The following is a 15707-nucleotide window of genomic DNA, read 5'->3' as shown; positions in this document are numbered from 1 at the left end:
ACAAACTGTAAAGACAACACACACAAATTAAGTGTTAACAAAACATTAAAAACTATGAAATGTGAGTTGATAACATACATGTAATATGAGAAATAATACTATCTGCTGAAACTAAATTGGTGCTTATAGTTTGTATGTAATTCTCTGTTTCAGCATGTACTGTTTTGAGTTTGACAGGCCTGCATTACTGGGTGCCATATGATGACTTAATTTTTCTGTCATTTTTCTCCATTTGAACTTACATGAACTGTTTGTTCCTATGTCCCTGGCTACATCATGTAAGTATTAGGTCAACCTCTGTGCCTGTATTCCTTTCATTTTAGCCAGAGATCATAAAGTATATCCACCTGATGCGAAGAACTAGCTCATTGGAAAAGACCCTGATGCCGGGAAAGATTGAGGGCAAGGGGAGTAGGGGGCGACAGAGGATGAAATGGTTAGATGGCATCGCTGATTCAATGGACGTTAGTTTGAGCAAACTCTGGGAGATAGTGAAAGACAGGGAAGCCTGGCATGCTGCAGTCCATGGGGTCACAGAGTGGGACATGACTTATCAACTAACCTTAAGGGCCTTATCCGGATGATCCAGAGTTTGGTCATATTCCTTTATTTTAGATCATCATTCCAAAATGCACAACTTAGATATCTCCAGGACTTCCTCTGGTAGTCCAGTGGTTAAGAACCTGCCTGCCAATGCAGGGGACCTGGGGGGTTAGATTCCTGGTCTAGGAAGATTCCAGATGCCGTGGGGCAGCTAGGCCCATGTGCCACAGCTACTGAGCTCACACACTCTGGAGCGCACGTGACGTACCTAGAGCATATCCCCACTTGCTGCAACCAGAGAAAACCCAGGCACAGCAATGAAGACCCAGACAGCTTTAAATGAAAATAAATAAAAGAAATCTACAATTGTAGTCCTTCAGGATTATCCATCACTGCTGCCAGCGGGCCCAACAGCACCACCTCTCAAAAGAGGAAAAAACCAGAAGTGTCACCAGGGCCTGGTGGAGGCCCTGGGGATCTGTTGGGGCATGTGGTGAATATTTCACTCCTTGGGTCCTGAAATGCCTGAGTGTGAAAACAGAGGCGCAGGAGCGAAGCCACTTTGGGAAGATCATGATGGAGAAAGTGCTTCAGGTGTGCTTGTTAAACCAGCAGGATGTGCGTGCAGCTGCTGGCGTCCTGCACGGCTCACCTTAGAAGGGCTGAAGGTCTTGTTTATAGCCTTTCGCGTTAAATTGTTGAATTCACATGTCATAGAGAGAAACATGAACCCGGGGCATCATAAGATACTGCTGGTGGTGCCCGAGTATATTTTTGTGATTTCAGATATTTACACATAGTTCTTTCTTAAAGTGAGGCGCACACCATCAGTAGACCAAGGAGAATTTTTCATTCCCTGAAATGTTGGACTTACTGTGTCTGTTCTTGTATAAAATTTTGCTTTATAACAGTAGAATATTTAACATGAGATCCCGGTGACTCATGTGGTAAAAAGAATCTGCCTGCAATGCAGGACACCTAGGTTTGGTCTCTGGATTGGGAAGATCCCCTAGAGAAGGAAATGGCAACACATTCCAGTATTCTTGCCTGGAAAATCCCAAGCCCAGAGGAGCCTGGTGGGCTACAGTCCATGGGGTCACAAAGAGTCAGACTTGGCTGAGTGACTAACACTATATTCTTAACATATTTCTTTTTTAAATTGTATTGATTTACGATGTTGTATCAGTTTCCTCTGTACAGAAAAGTTGCTCATCCATACACATATATACATTCTCTCCCATTTTTCTCCACCATGGTTTGTCACAGGATACTCAATATAGTTCCCTGTGCTATACAGTAGGGCCTCATTGTTTATCCGTTCTATATATGATAGTTTGCCTTTGCTAATCCCAAACTCCCGTATCTTCTCTCCCCTAACCCCACTCCCCGTTGGCAACCACAAGCCTGCTGTCTTTATCTGTGAGTCTGTTATTGTTTCATAGATATGTTGATTTGTATTGTATTTTAGATTCCACATATAAGTGATATCATATGGTATTTGTCTTTCTCTTTCTGACTTAGTTCACTTAGTATGATAATTTTTAGGTACCAGTGGTCAGAAAACCTAAATAGACCTTTCTCCAAAGAAGATATATAGATGGCCAATAGATGGATGAAAAGATGCTCAACATCACTCATTAAGAGAAACGCAAATCATAACTACAGTGAGGTATCACCTCACATCAGACCGAATGGCCATCATTAAAAAGTCTACAATATGCAAATGCTGGAGAGGATGTAGAGAAAAAGGAACCCTCTTCCACTGTTGATGGAAATGTAAATTGGTGCAGTCACTGTGGAAAACAGTTTGGAGGTTCCTCAAAAAACCTAAAAATAGAGCTGCCTTATGATTCAGCAGTCCCACTCCCGGGCATATACTCAGATGAAACTATCATTTGAAAAGATATATGCACCCCTATGTTTATTGCAGTGCTATTTACCTTGGCCAAGACATGGAAACAACCAAAGTGTACATGGACAGATCAATGGGTAAAGAAGACGTGGTTTATATACACAGTGGACTATTACTCAGCCATCAAAAAGAGTGAAATCATGCCACTTAGATTTTAAGTGCACAATATGGTATTGTTAACTGTAACTGTGATGCTGTACAGCAGATCTCTAGAACTTATTCATCTTGCATCACTGACACTGTATACTTCCTGAATAACAACTCCCCATTTCCTCCCTTGCTGGAACAAGGGAGGAAATGGGGAGTAGGACCACTTGTACTATTGAGTAGCAGCAACTATCATTTGTACTGTTGAACAGCAGTAACTACCATTCAACTCTCTGCTTCTATGAGTCTGAGAGTTTTAGATGCCTTGCACATGTAGAGCCATAGAGGATACTGTCCTCCTGTGACTGGTTTATCTCACTTAGTATCATGTCCTTAAGGCTCATTCATGTTTTTGAACACGGCATGTTTCCTTCTTTCTTTAAGGTGGAAAAATATCCCAGGTGCCCTTTATATGGACACTAAATGCACTGTCCTGTCTTTCGGTCCCATCCAGTCTGGCTGAACTCTCTTTTCTCTCGTGCTAATTCTCAAATGCCTTCATGGTTCCCATCAATGGGGGACATAAAGAGAATGAAAGGGGGTTTCAGGACCCAAGAAGGGGCTGAGGCCTGAGCGGAAACTTCCTGGGCTTTGAATCCCACAGTTGTAGGGTGCCTGCGTGTTGCCTCCTAGCTGTCTCTGGAGGGTCATTTCTGCACCTAATTGTTAATTTTCCATGGGCCATATTATATATAACTTGGCTCTCGGAGGTTTTTCCATCACTTTCCTCTCTCTTTAGTAAGACCTATATTGTGAAAAATAGGCTTCGTTTCCCTTGTCCGTTCATCTTTTAACTTTGCCCATTGGACTTGGCCCTGCCAGCCCACCCAGCCACCCCCGTGGGCCCCACCTCCTCTGTGCTCTGTCTCCAGCCTCACAGAAGGCCTCCTGGCTGTGGATGGCCCTGGTTTCTCGGAAAGCCTGAGCACAGAGGGCTTGGGCAGAAGGCAACCTATGTTTTGGGAGATTCCTAAGGCCTATGGTTTGTAAGCCCCCTGAAATTCTATCCAGGATACTAACTGAATTTTTCTAATCTGCAACCTCAGTACTCATAGATCCCACATTTTCTATGTGGTAAGTTAAATGGTAATTGAGGTTTGCAAATTTTTATGTAATTTATGCTGGTTTCCTTCCAGTGGCCTGTGAGCTCAAACTTAAATACAGCTTCGATGTAGTGGCTTCTTCCTGTTTAGAGAGCTGGCATAATATTTTGTCTTCTGGGCTCAAATAACCATGCAATTACTCTGTAATCATATAGTAATTAGCATGTGCTATGTGCATTTATTACATAATTATATTCCTGGAGGATCGCATGGCAATTATACTTACATTCAGCATATCATTTTATATACTATATAATAAACAAGTATATAATTTGCTGCTTTTTTCTTTTATCCTAATTTCAGTTTACCAGCCAGGAGCTGGAAACTTGTTCTCCTGTTGCCTTGTTTAGACCCAGGCAGGCAGGTGTCTGAGCTCCTTTGGCCTCACTCAATGCCTGCTAATTATACCTCTGAGACAACGCTAGGAGCTTGTGTGCAGCCGCGGGTTCCCAGCCTCTGTGCCCCTGATGCTTCCTCATTGTCACAAACTCATTAAGTTATTAGCTTCAAAACACAGAGCTGAGGAGAGCTGCCAGGCCTGCCAGGTGGTGAGAGGCCAGGTCTCCGTGCAAGCAGAGGACCTGTGTGAGCCGCCCTGGCACCCAGCCCTGTGGTCACCTGCCTCTCTCTCCTTTCCGCAGTGGAGCACATCTCGAAAGGGAACAACTGCCTGGACGCCGCCAAGGCCTGCAACCTGGACGACACCTGCAAGAAGTACCGGTCAGCCTACATCACCCCGTGCACCACCAGCATGTCCAATGACGTCTGCAACCGGCGCAAGTGCCACAAGGCCCTCCGGCAGTTCTTCGACAAGGTCCCGGCCAAGCACAGCTATGGGATGCTCTTCTGTTCCTGCCGGGACATCGCCTGCACTGAGCGGAGGCGGCAGACCATCGTGCCCGTGTGCTCCTACGAGGAGAGGGAGAAACCCAACTGCTTGAACTTGCAGGACTCCTGCAAGACCAATTACATCTGCAGGTAAGTGAGCTGGCAGCTGGATGATGAATGAGGTGACAGAGAGAACCTTTTTGCGGCTTCAGTGGCCCGGTTTCTGTTTTCTCAATTTCTGCGTGGGGTGGGAGAGGGGAGTGGTTGGGATGGATGGGGCCAAAACTGACCTCTGCCTCCAGTACAAGGTCCTTCAGAAACTTGTCAGGCATCAGGCTCTTGCACTCAGGAAGGTTTCCATCTTTAATGTGAGAATGAGGGAATGAGGGAAATAGGACTGTGCTCAATAAGTTTGGAGAGTCACCTGAGGTCAGGTGAGCTTGAAGGCGTGTGCCCCTACTACTAGAACTGAGAGCTGCCAGGGGTCAAAAAGGGTTAAGTAAGGGGGATGAGGGCTGGTAGAAATATAGGGGCTCTTTGCATCAAGATCACAAAGCTGGAAGACAGCAGCAAGAGGGTGGAGCTGTGTCCAGCCCTGAAGAGAACTTCCAGAATGCCTAGGTCTGTTCTGGGCCATTTAATCATCAACCTGTCTGAGAATAGATACTTTCCATGCTTCTGGATCTCAGCCCTGATCAGAGACCTGGCAGAGTCTGGGCCGTGTTGTTGAAAACAGGCACTTGCTTTTCCTTTTTGGCCATGTATTAATTTATTTTAATGTTTCAGGGACTCCATGAATATATTCTATGTATATATACTTTTTTCAGAGCAAAAAAGCTGTAGAGAATTAAGTAGAAAGAAAGGAAAGGTTTTCTTTCTGCTCTCACTTGCTCCCAGCCGTCACTGTTGACAGTTTGATGTGTGTCCTTCCAGAACTTCGGGTTGAATTCATTGCTGATGGAAGCCAGTAGATTTTGATTAGCAGAGACTCGAGTCTTCGCAGCCTGAGGCAATACTGGTGCTGCATTCAGAGCACAGGGTGGATGTCAGGTTAGAGATGCAGACGGGGGCATCATCGGACAGCACCTGTACTCTGCCCCCGGGACAGAGTCAGGAGTCTTCAAGTACGGTCGCTGACAAAATCCCACGCACTTGATGAATTTCACGGGCGGACGAGTAGGTGAAGGTGTGACTATATGCTTGTTTTCTTGTAAGTTTCCCCCTTCTCAGGAGCAGAAGGCAGAGAAGAATCTATCTGATTAGTTGGGAGGATTCTGGTGAGGGAAAGTTCTGGTTGGTTTAAGTTTTCTTCTGATAGACTGGAGTCCCATTCTTTCCTTAGACTAGTTCTAATAGTGACCAAAGGAAAATAAAAGTGCTCGTTAATCGTAGAACCCCCCTCGTGCTAAAGACTTTCTGGAAGTAGTGTCTCCATTTTTTTTCCAAGACGGAAATTATGTGAGGAAGAAATCAAATGACTGAGCTCGTTGTGGGAGAAGTCAGGTGTTCAGGCAGTGTGGCCCTTCCTCACCTGTCACCCGTGTTTCAGTGAGACCCTCCTAGCTGAGCGCTGCGAGCAGGGATGGCTGCATTCTAAGGGTCCTGAGGAAGAGGCAGGGCCTCCTTGCAGCCATAACCTGGGGAAACCAATCATCCAGGGACTCTGAAAACTCTCTAGTGCTAAGTCACGTCAGTCCTGTCCGACTCTTTGTGACCTCCATGGACTGTAGCCCGCCAGGCCCCTCTGTCCGTGGGATTCTCCAGGCAAGAATACTGGAGTGGGTTGCCAGGCCCTCCTTCAGGGGATCTTCCCTATCCGGGGATCAAACACACGTCTCTTATGTCCCCTGCACTGGCAGGCAAGTTCTTTACCACTGAGTGTGATGAGGGGCCAGACCAAGGGAGAAACTGTGGAGCTTCCTCTCGGATTAGAATGCCAGGGAGCTGAAAATCTAAAAATTATGACCTGAAGATCTTGCACCCGAATCCCATGTTCCTGGGCCCCTTCTGTCTTTGGTTTGAGCAGAAGGAATCCTTCTGCTAAGAGCAGGACTTTCCAGGGTTTTCCTTGGCTGGAAGCCAGCTACAGCCATCCCTGTCTCTGCAGGAAACATTACCTTTTCACTGATGGTTCAAGCCAGGAGGCCTGGAGATGGGAGGCTGCTATAAGCGGGGAATGGAGCAGTGAGTCAGCCCTCTGTCCACTGGGCCATGGCTGGGAGGAGGGAGAGAGCATGGTGATGGAGCCTTCCCTCCTCTTCTAGCGAGGTGTGTCTTGGACGAGAGGTCCAGAGGGGGTTCCTGATACCCCCTCTGCAGCCTGAAAGCCTATTCTGAGGGTTCGTTTGCATCACTTGGCCTGCCCTATAAAAAGAGAGACTCTTTGGAGGGTTGGTGAGAAGTAGTCAAATCAGATTGCTTCCCTGCTAAGCTGCAGTGAAAAACAGCAAGAAGTTTGGGAACTTGCGAGTGTTCCGAGGAGGAGGAAGGAGGAATCTGTAGGTAAGGGGATGGTTTGGGTGCTGTTTAGGGACCAGGTTGGCTCCAGGGACCATGTGTGTTGCGGCAGCCCCGGTGGCATGGAGTGACTTCAGCTGATGGAGCGACAAGGAACAGGGGACAGCTGGACAGCCCTCACCTAAGGACTGACTGTGCCTGGTCACTCCCAAGGTCGGGCTCTGATGACAGCAGCCACCTCTGGACTGGAAGTGACAACCAGAAGCCGCTTTTGTGCGTCTGCCGTGTTTCTGGCTCTGGGCTGTTGGGGAATCTAGATCCTAGACTGTCGGGGGCCCTACCAGGGGAAATTGGCCTCAGTGTGATTGATGGGTTTTATACCCCGTCTTGAGTCCTCTCTAGGAAGGTGATTCAGTGACTTCCCCTGGTGTTACCTGTCGTTATTTAGGCTGGAATTTCTTTCCTGAGCTGAGCCTGGACTTATTACTCATGATTACCCCCTCCCTGTCGCATGTGGTAAATGTAATTTAAGCTGCTAGGTAGGCTGGCAGTGTTTTCTTTCATCAGGTTTTATTAATCTTGTCTTTAATTTTATGCCTTTTATCGCATCCCTGCTCGATCCATTTAGGTGAAGCCATTGTAGTTTCTACTGCCCACAGCAGCAGCTGGAGCTTTGGGGAGGGGGATTCATGTTAAAGTAGCTACAATGTTAAAGTAGCTCTGACCTAGATCCATTGGAGGAAGGGAGGTACCCGCAATGGGATGGCGAAAGGCCCCATGTGAGGATCCCCAAAGGGAAGGGATGACAAGAGGGGAAATCACTTCCTAAAAAGCATATTCTTTGAAAGCTTGCCTTTCAAATGCTCCATTGCCATCTCAACATCAGCCATTATCAAAGAGCTGCTGTAGCTCATTAAAACTTCCCTGCACTTAATGTTTTCCAACTCGAAGCACACAGGTTTCCTTCCCCAGGGACCAGCAGCGCCTCTGCACAAAACCTGTCTCTCCGGCCTTATGCCTTCAAACAGAGCAGACGCGACTTCAGCGTTGCCTTTTGACTATTTGACTTTTCTGCCTTCCCCTTTTAGAGAAGCCGACAGGTTTTGTTCCTCTTGGAGCAGTAAGGGAGAGGCAAGAGCTTGACTGTTTAGTCCTCCTAAGCTTGTGTGCAGAAAAGCAAACTCGGAGGTAGTAGCAGGAAGTGGGTGATGAAATGTAACAGCCTCTAGGTCTTACCCTGAAGCACAGTGTCTCCCTTGCCAGTTTTCTCTGGTTGCCTTCCTTAGTGCCTGGAAGGATGTCAGGACTGGGTTTGATCCTAAAGGGAGCCGATTCCTTTATCCTTGATGCACCTGGTTATATGTACAAAATTTAAACTGGCGACTCTCCTCCTTCCCCCCAAACTCTGACATACTAAGTAAGCTCAGCACTTGGACCCTGGCTTAGTTCAGTTCAGTCGCTCAGTCGTGTCCGACTCTTTGCGACCCCATGGACTACAGCACGCCAGGCCTCCCTGTCCATCGCTAACTCCCGGAATTTACTCAAATTCATGTCCATTGAGTCGGTGATGCCATCCAACCATCTCATCCTCTGGCGTCCCCTTCTCCTCACGCCTTCAGTCTTTCCCAGCATCAGGGTCTTTTCAAATAAGTCAATTCTTCACATCAGGTGGCCAGAGTATTGGAGCTTCAGCTTCAGCATCAATCCTTCCAGTGAATATTCAGGACTGATTTCCTTTAAGATGGACTGGTTGGATCTCCTTGCAGTCCCAGGGACTCTCAAGAGTCTTCTCCAACACCACAGTTCAAAATCATCAATTCTTTGGCGCTCAGCTTTCTTTACAGTCCAACTCTCACATCCATACATGACTACTAGAAAAACCATAGCTTTGGCTAGATGGACCTTTGTTAATAAAGTAATGTCTCTGCTTTTGAATATGCTGTCTAGGTTGGTCATAACTTTTCTTCCAAGGAGCAAGCATCTTTTAATTTCATGGCTGCAGCCACCATCTGCAGTGATTTGAGAGCCCCCAAAAATAAAGTCTGTCACTGTTTCCAGTGTTTCCCCGTCTACTTGCCATGAAATGATAGGACCAGATGCCGTGATCTTAGTTTTCTGAATGTTGAGTTTTAAGCCAACTTTTCCACTCTTCTCTTTCACTTTCATCAAGAGGCTCTTTAGTTCTTCTTCGCTTTCTCCCATAAGGATGGTGTCATCTGCATGTCTGAGGTTATTGGGTGCTACAAACAAATATGTTCATAGCTCTTTAATTTTTCTAATTAATCACTCTGGCAGCTTCGCTGTTCTTCATTACCAAAAGGTCTAGCATCTTCCTCTTGAGCAAGCCCCCTCCTGTTTTCATCTACGAATTATAGATTACCAAAAGGACTAGCATCTTCCTCTTGAGCAAGCCCCCTCCTGTTTTCATCTACGAATTATAGACTTATGTGCCAGAACTTGTTCTGCTTCCAAAGAGGGCAGCCGGAGGCAAAGAGGGAGCCGGAGGCTACTGACCAGCGCTCCTGACTTGTGACTCTTGCAGCCGCCACATGGTGTCGCTGTTGCGAGCAGCCTGGAGTATGCTTGGTGGTTTGGTGGCTGTGCCCTTCTTGGTCATTCTGCACCTGCAGCTCAGGTGCCACATCCTTGGGTGCAGACTAACAACTCGTAGTTCCTACTCAGTCTGCACCCACTATTTCCCAAAACGTGACATTTTGCCCTGGGGGCTGGGTCCTAGGGGATTCCCATCAGATCCAGCCCTGCAGCTTGAACACAGCATCTCAGACTCTCCCTTGACTGGCAGTGCATCCTAGGTGGGATTGAGTGTTGTAGTTAACATTTTCCTTCTTTTCTTCAAGTTTTATTGTGTTCAGTTCAGTTCAGTCACTCAGTCGTGTCTGCCTCTTTACGACCCCATGAATTGCAGCATGCCAGGCCTCCCTGTCCATCACCAACTCCCAGAGTTTACCCAAACCCATGTCCACTGAGTCGGTGATGCCATCCAGCCATGTCATCCTCTGTCGTCCCCTTATCTTCCTGCCCTCAATCTTTCCCAGGATCAGGGTCTTTTCAAATGAGTCAGCTCTTCGCATCAGGTGGCAAAAGTATTGGAGTTTCAGCTTCAGCATCAGTCCTTCCAATGAACACCCAGGACTGATCTCCTTTAGGATGGACTGGTTGAATCTCCCTGCAGTCCAAGGGACTCTCAAGAGTCTTCTCCAACACCACAGTTCAAAAGCATCAATTCTCTGGCGCTCAGCTTTCTTTACAGTCCAACTCTCACATCTATACATGACCACTGGAAAAACCATAGCCTTGACTAGATGGACCTTGGTCGCCAAAGTAATGTCTCTGCTTTTGAATATGCTATCTAGGTTGGTCATAACTTTCCTTCCAAGGAGTAAGCGTCTTTTAATTTCATGGCTGCAATCACCATCTGCAGTGATTTTGGAGCCCAGAAAAATAAAGTCAGCCACTGTTTCTACTGTTTCCCTATCTATTTGCCATGAAGTGATGGGACCAGATGCCGTGATCTTAGTTTTCTGAATGTTGAGCTTTAAGCCAACTTTTTCACTCTCCTGTTTTACTTTCATCAAGAGGCTCTTTAGTTCTTCTTCACTTTCTACCATAAGAACACTTAATATGAAATCTACTCTCTTAACAGGTCGTTAAGTGTGCAATATGGAATTGTCTACAGGCAAAATATTGTACAGTAGAATTCTAGAACTTACTCATCTTGCATAATTGAACTTTTGTTCCCACTGATCAGAAACTATCTGCTTCTGCTCCCCCTAGTTCCTGGCAGCAGACAGTTCTGTTCTTTGCTTCTGTGAGTTTGATGATTTTAGGTACCTCATGTAAAGTGGAATGATGCAGTATTTGTCCTTCTGTGACTGTTTTATTTCACTTAACATAATGCCCTTCAGGTTCATCCATATTGTTTCATATTGCTTTTTCAAGGCTTAAACAGTGCTTGGTCAAGGGTATCGCATACCTTTTCAACAGATTCTGATAATATTGAATTTTAAAAGGAAAGGGATCGGGGCCCTCTGTCTCCAAGGCTTTCTTGTCCACACCTACTCCAGGATTGACTTGCTTCTCTGCCAATGCAGGCACTTTCTAGGTGGCGTTAGTGGCAAAGAAAGCATCGACCAATGCAGGAGACATAAAAGACGCAGGTTCGATCCCTGTGTTGGGGAAGTCCCCAGGAGGAGTGCATGGCAATCCACTCCAGTATTCTTGCCTGGAGAGTCCCATGGACAGAGGAGCCTGGTAGGGTCACAAAGAGTCATTGGGTCACAAACAGTTGGACATGACTGAAGCGACTTAACATATACACACACTGCCAGTGCAGGAGACTGGTTTTCAACCCCTGGGTTGGAAAGATCTCCTGGAGAAGGAAATGGCAACCCACCCCAGTATTCTTGCCTAGGAAATCCCATGGACAGAGGAGCCTGGCAGGCTACAGTTCATGGAGTTGCAAAAGTGTCAGGCACAACTTAGCAACTAAACAAAACCGACTCGGTACCAAGGCTCTGCCTCCCCATAGTTGCTAAGAGTGGTAGCTTTGACCAGGTGACCAAGTATATACGAATTTACCTTTCCCCGGAACTAAGGATCCTATAATTGTATCCTGGAGGCCTGGTTGTGTTGTGTTTTGTTTTGCTTTTTTAGCAGAACCATGAAGGTCTCCTTTGGTACAGCTCCAGAGGAACAGCATATGTAACTTTCAAAATTCTGCCCTAGCCAACACCGCATTTTCCACACTGAGGCTGACCCTGTTATACTTAGAGGAAATATGTTGTTGTTAATGTGTTAACTGGGACAACTGGGGAAACATGTCACAAGACCATGCAGCAAATTTCTTCTCCAGTGACTTACTTGGTCTGGCAGTGTTAATATATCTTTAAAAGAGGAGAATGTATTTCCTTTGCTTGGAATCAAAGCTCTTTTGCATAGTAAACTGCGACTTTTTTTTTTTTTTTTTAAACTTTGAAGAGTTTATTTTTTTTTTTTTTTTTTTTTTTTTATATGCCTAAACTGCCTCTTTTTTTCACTTGTACAGTCAAAGTGAAAGTCATAACTAAAGAATTTATTTTTTTTTTTTTTAATTTTATTTTATTTTTAAACTTTACATAACTGTATTAGATTTGCCAGATATCAAAATGAATCCGCCACAGGTATACATGTGTTCCCCATCCTGAACCCTCCTCCCTCCTCCCTCCCCATTCCATCCCTCTGGGTCGTCCCAGTGCACCAGCCCCAAGCATCCAGTATCGTGCATCGAACCTGGACTGGCAACTCATTTCATACATGATATTTACATGTTTCAATGCCATTCTCCCAAATCTTCCCACCCTCTCCCTCTCCCACAGAGTCCATAAGACTGTTCTATACATCAGTGTCTCTTTTGCTGTCTCGTACACAGGGTTATTGTTACCATCTTTCTAAATTCCATATATATGCGTTAGTATACTGTATTGGTGTTTTTCTTTCTGGCTTACTTCACTCTGTATAATAGGCTCCAGTTTCATCCACCTCATTAGAACTGATTCAAATGTATTCTTTTTAATGGCTGAATAATACTCCATTGTGTATATGTACCACAGCTTTCTTATCCATTCATCTGCTGATGGACATCTAGGTTGCTTCCATGTCCTGGCTATTATAAACAGTGCTGCGATGAACATTGGGGTACTCGTGTCTCTTTCCCTTCTGGTTTTCTCAGTGTGTATGCCCAGCAGTGGGATTGCTGGATCATAAGGCATGTCTATTTCCAGTTTTTTAAGGAATCTCCACACTGTTCTCCATAGTGGCTGCACTAGTTTGCATTCCCACCAACAGTGGAAGAGGGTTCCCTTTTCTCCACACCCTCTCCAGCATTTATTACTTGTAGACTTTTGGATTGCAGCCATTCTGACTGGTGTGAAATGGTACCTCATAGTGGTTTTGATTTGCATTTCTCTGATAATGAGTGATGTTGAGCATCTTTTCATGTGTTTGTTAGCCATCTTTATGTCTTCTTTGGAGAAATGTCTATTTAGTTCTTTGGCCCATTTTTTGATTGGGTCATTTATTTTTCTGGAGTTGAGCTGTAGGAGTTGCTTGTATATTCTCGAGATTAGTTGTTTGTCAGTTGCTTCATTTGCTATTATCTTCTCCCATTCTGAAGGCTGTCTTTTCACCTTGCTAATAGTTTCCTTTGATGTGCAGAAGCTTTTAAGGTTAATTAGGTCCCATTTGTTTATTTTTGCTTTTATTTCCAATATTCTGGGAGGTGGGTCATAGAGGATCCTGCTGTGATGTATGTCAGAGAGTGTTTTGCCTATGTTCTCCTCTAGGAGTTTTATAGTTTCTGGTCTTACGTTTAGATCTTTAATCCATTTTGAGTTTATTTTTGTGTATGGTGTTAGAAAGTTAAACTGCGACTTTTAAAGAGCAAGGACATCCTCCGCTCTTTGGGCTACCTTCCTGAGTTGAAAACTAGATTCGACATCATGCGATCTCCGGGCTTGTGTTGGCATGTGGCAAGCGCACGAGAAAATGGCTCAGATGATAATTAATGCCTTAAACTAGAAGGGGAGATTAATTTGGCACTTAATTTTATTTTACGTGGATTCATTCACAAATGGAAATCAGCAATTAGACAATGCAAACTTTTGAACCATGGAAAGAAAGGTTCAGGAGTATGAGAAAACACAAGTAAAACATTTTCCAGTTCATTTGAGCAGTTTTCATTTCAAATGATTACATGGGTGTCTTTAGCGTTGCAGGGTGGGATGGCTCATTTTTTAAGGTGCCCCACCTGTGTGAACTGCCTGCCACCCAGTCTCCGGGCTGGAGCCCCCTGGGACTCCCATGGGGTCGGGGAGAGCTCCTGTATGTGTACAGATTCATCAAGCAGAGAGCAGGGATGTCCCCCGCCAGCATCTGCTGAATGGTGGGGAGGAGCGCACTTCCTGGTGGATCTTCCAGATCTCCACCCCCGAGCTGGCGCATCCACTTGGCACCAGCTAAGCAGGGTCTGAGCCTGCCATGTCCCTGTCTCACAGGGGTAACCTGAGCTGTGACTCAAGCGGAAACCCACTACAACTTTCTCTGTCTTGTCGCCTCCTCTCTCTCTCTCCTTATCTCTCCTTTGGCAGAGGCGGGTGTGAAGCCATTTGTCTGTTCCTGCTGGAGCCTGTTGCTGAAAAATGCCTGTCCAGATATACTCAGCTTTCTGGCTCTCCCCAGCCAGGCCCTCCCTGCGCCTGCACAGCGCAGGGGCTCCGCTTCCTTCCCCCCACCCAAGATAAGAGGTGCTTATCTTGTCACCTCACCATCAAAGAGTGGGCTTCCCCCACTGAAACCTGTTGGGAAAATCCCAGTCACAGACTTTAGCCTTGTTTGGCTCGTGTACCCGTCCCTGGACCAGCCAGAGGGCCCATGTCCTCTGGCCCATTGGAAGCCACCTAAGCAGTGTCTACAGCAAGAGGGAGGGGCGAGTACCAGGCTCAGGGAAATGAAATGGGGTCCACAGTGCATGCTTCCACCCACATGGAAGTGCCCATACAGACAGGCACTCAGAGATGAAGGCGCAGGCCTTCTAATGATCTCAGAGTCCAACATGAACCGTCCCTTGCCCTTGCCTGTCTGGTCTCTTCTCTGGCTCCCCTGTCTCTGCTTCATCTGTTTCAGACACTCTGGTCCCTTTGCTGGTCCTCGAATGCACTAGGCATGTCCACCTCTAGCCTTTGCTCCAGCTGTTGTCTCTGCTGGCCCACTCTTTCCCCAGATGCTCCCAGACAAACTCCATCACCTCCAAGTCTCCTTAAATCTCCTTTTAATGTGTTCACACTGGTCGCCTTATTTAACATGTAAGTCCTTGCCCACTTCCCTAATCAGCTTTAACATACTGTATAATTTATATATTTGTTTTGATCATTGTTTGCCTCTTTTGTCCACTATAATGTAACTTCCCCAGTTAGGGTTCTTGAACTGTGATATATCCCAAGTGCCTAAAACTGTGCCTGAACAGTATTCTACACTTAGTATTTGCTGAATGAATAAATGAGTGAATCAATGTAAAACTTGAGGGAAGGTCCAAGAAGGGGGTTGGATATAGGGATAGATTTGAGGATCATCAACATAGAAGTCATTGAGGGTGTAAATATGTTAGAATTTATTCCCCAGAGAAAGTGGGTGAGAGGAGAAATAGGCCAAAGACTGAACCTGTGGAACACCAGGTTTATGGTAAAAAGTATCTATACAGGCAATGGCACCCCACTCCAGTACTCTTGCCTGGAAAATCCCATGGATGGAGGAGCCTGGTGGGCCACAGTCCATGGGGTCGCAAAGAGTCGTACGCGACTGAGCGACTTCACTTTTCACTTTCATGCATTGGAGAAGGAAATGGCAACCCACTCCAGTGTTCTTGCCTGGAGAATCCCAGGGACGGGGGAGCCTGGTGGGCTGCCGTCTTTGGGGTCGCACAGAGTCGGACACGACAGAAGTGACTTAGCAGCAGCAGCACAAAGGCCTTACAGAGGCAGAAAGTTGGAGAGTTGGAGAATCAACAAAAGACCTCAGCAGAGCTGAGGGAGATCAGATTCTTAGGAATAAAAATGGGGTGAGCCTTGTTGTGTCATTCAAAGGTATAGAGGGTGGAAGAGGAGAATTCAGAATGGATTTAGCATATAGGAAATCTACCTGTCCATCTATCCATCCATACCTAT

At 46.0% G+C, this 15707-nt stretch overlaps 1 protein-coding gene across 3 annotated transcripts in view; it reads left to right on the top strand.

The window, feature by feature from the left end:
* Positions 1-15707, top strand: part of GFRA1 (GDNF family receptor alpha 1) — a 229566-nt gene that overhangs the window by 152988 nt on the left and 60871 nt on the right. For all 3 annotated transcript variants that reach the window (XM_055560050.1, XM_055560048.1, XM_055560049.1), the window contains one exon: positions 4347-4683. In XM_055560050.1, the coding sequence (XP_055416025.1) occupies positions 4347-4683 (337 nt within the window). The remainder of the gene's footprint in view (positions 1-4346; positions 4684-15707) is intronic.

Source organism: Bubalus kerabau, chromosome 22 (genome assembly GCF_029407905.1).
Source record: "Bubalus kerabau isolate K-KA32 ecotype Philippines breed swamp buffalo chromosome 22, PCC_UOA_SB_1v2, whole genome shotgun sequence".
Lineage (NCBI taxonomy): Eukaryota > Metazoa > Chordata > Mammalia > Artiodactyla > Bovidae > Bubalus > Bubalus kerabau.
The sequence above is the reverse complement of the archived record's forward strand: the minus strand, read 5'-3'. Positions and strand labels throughout refer to the sequence as shown.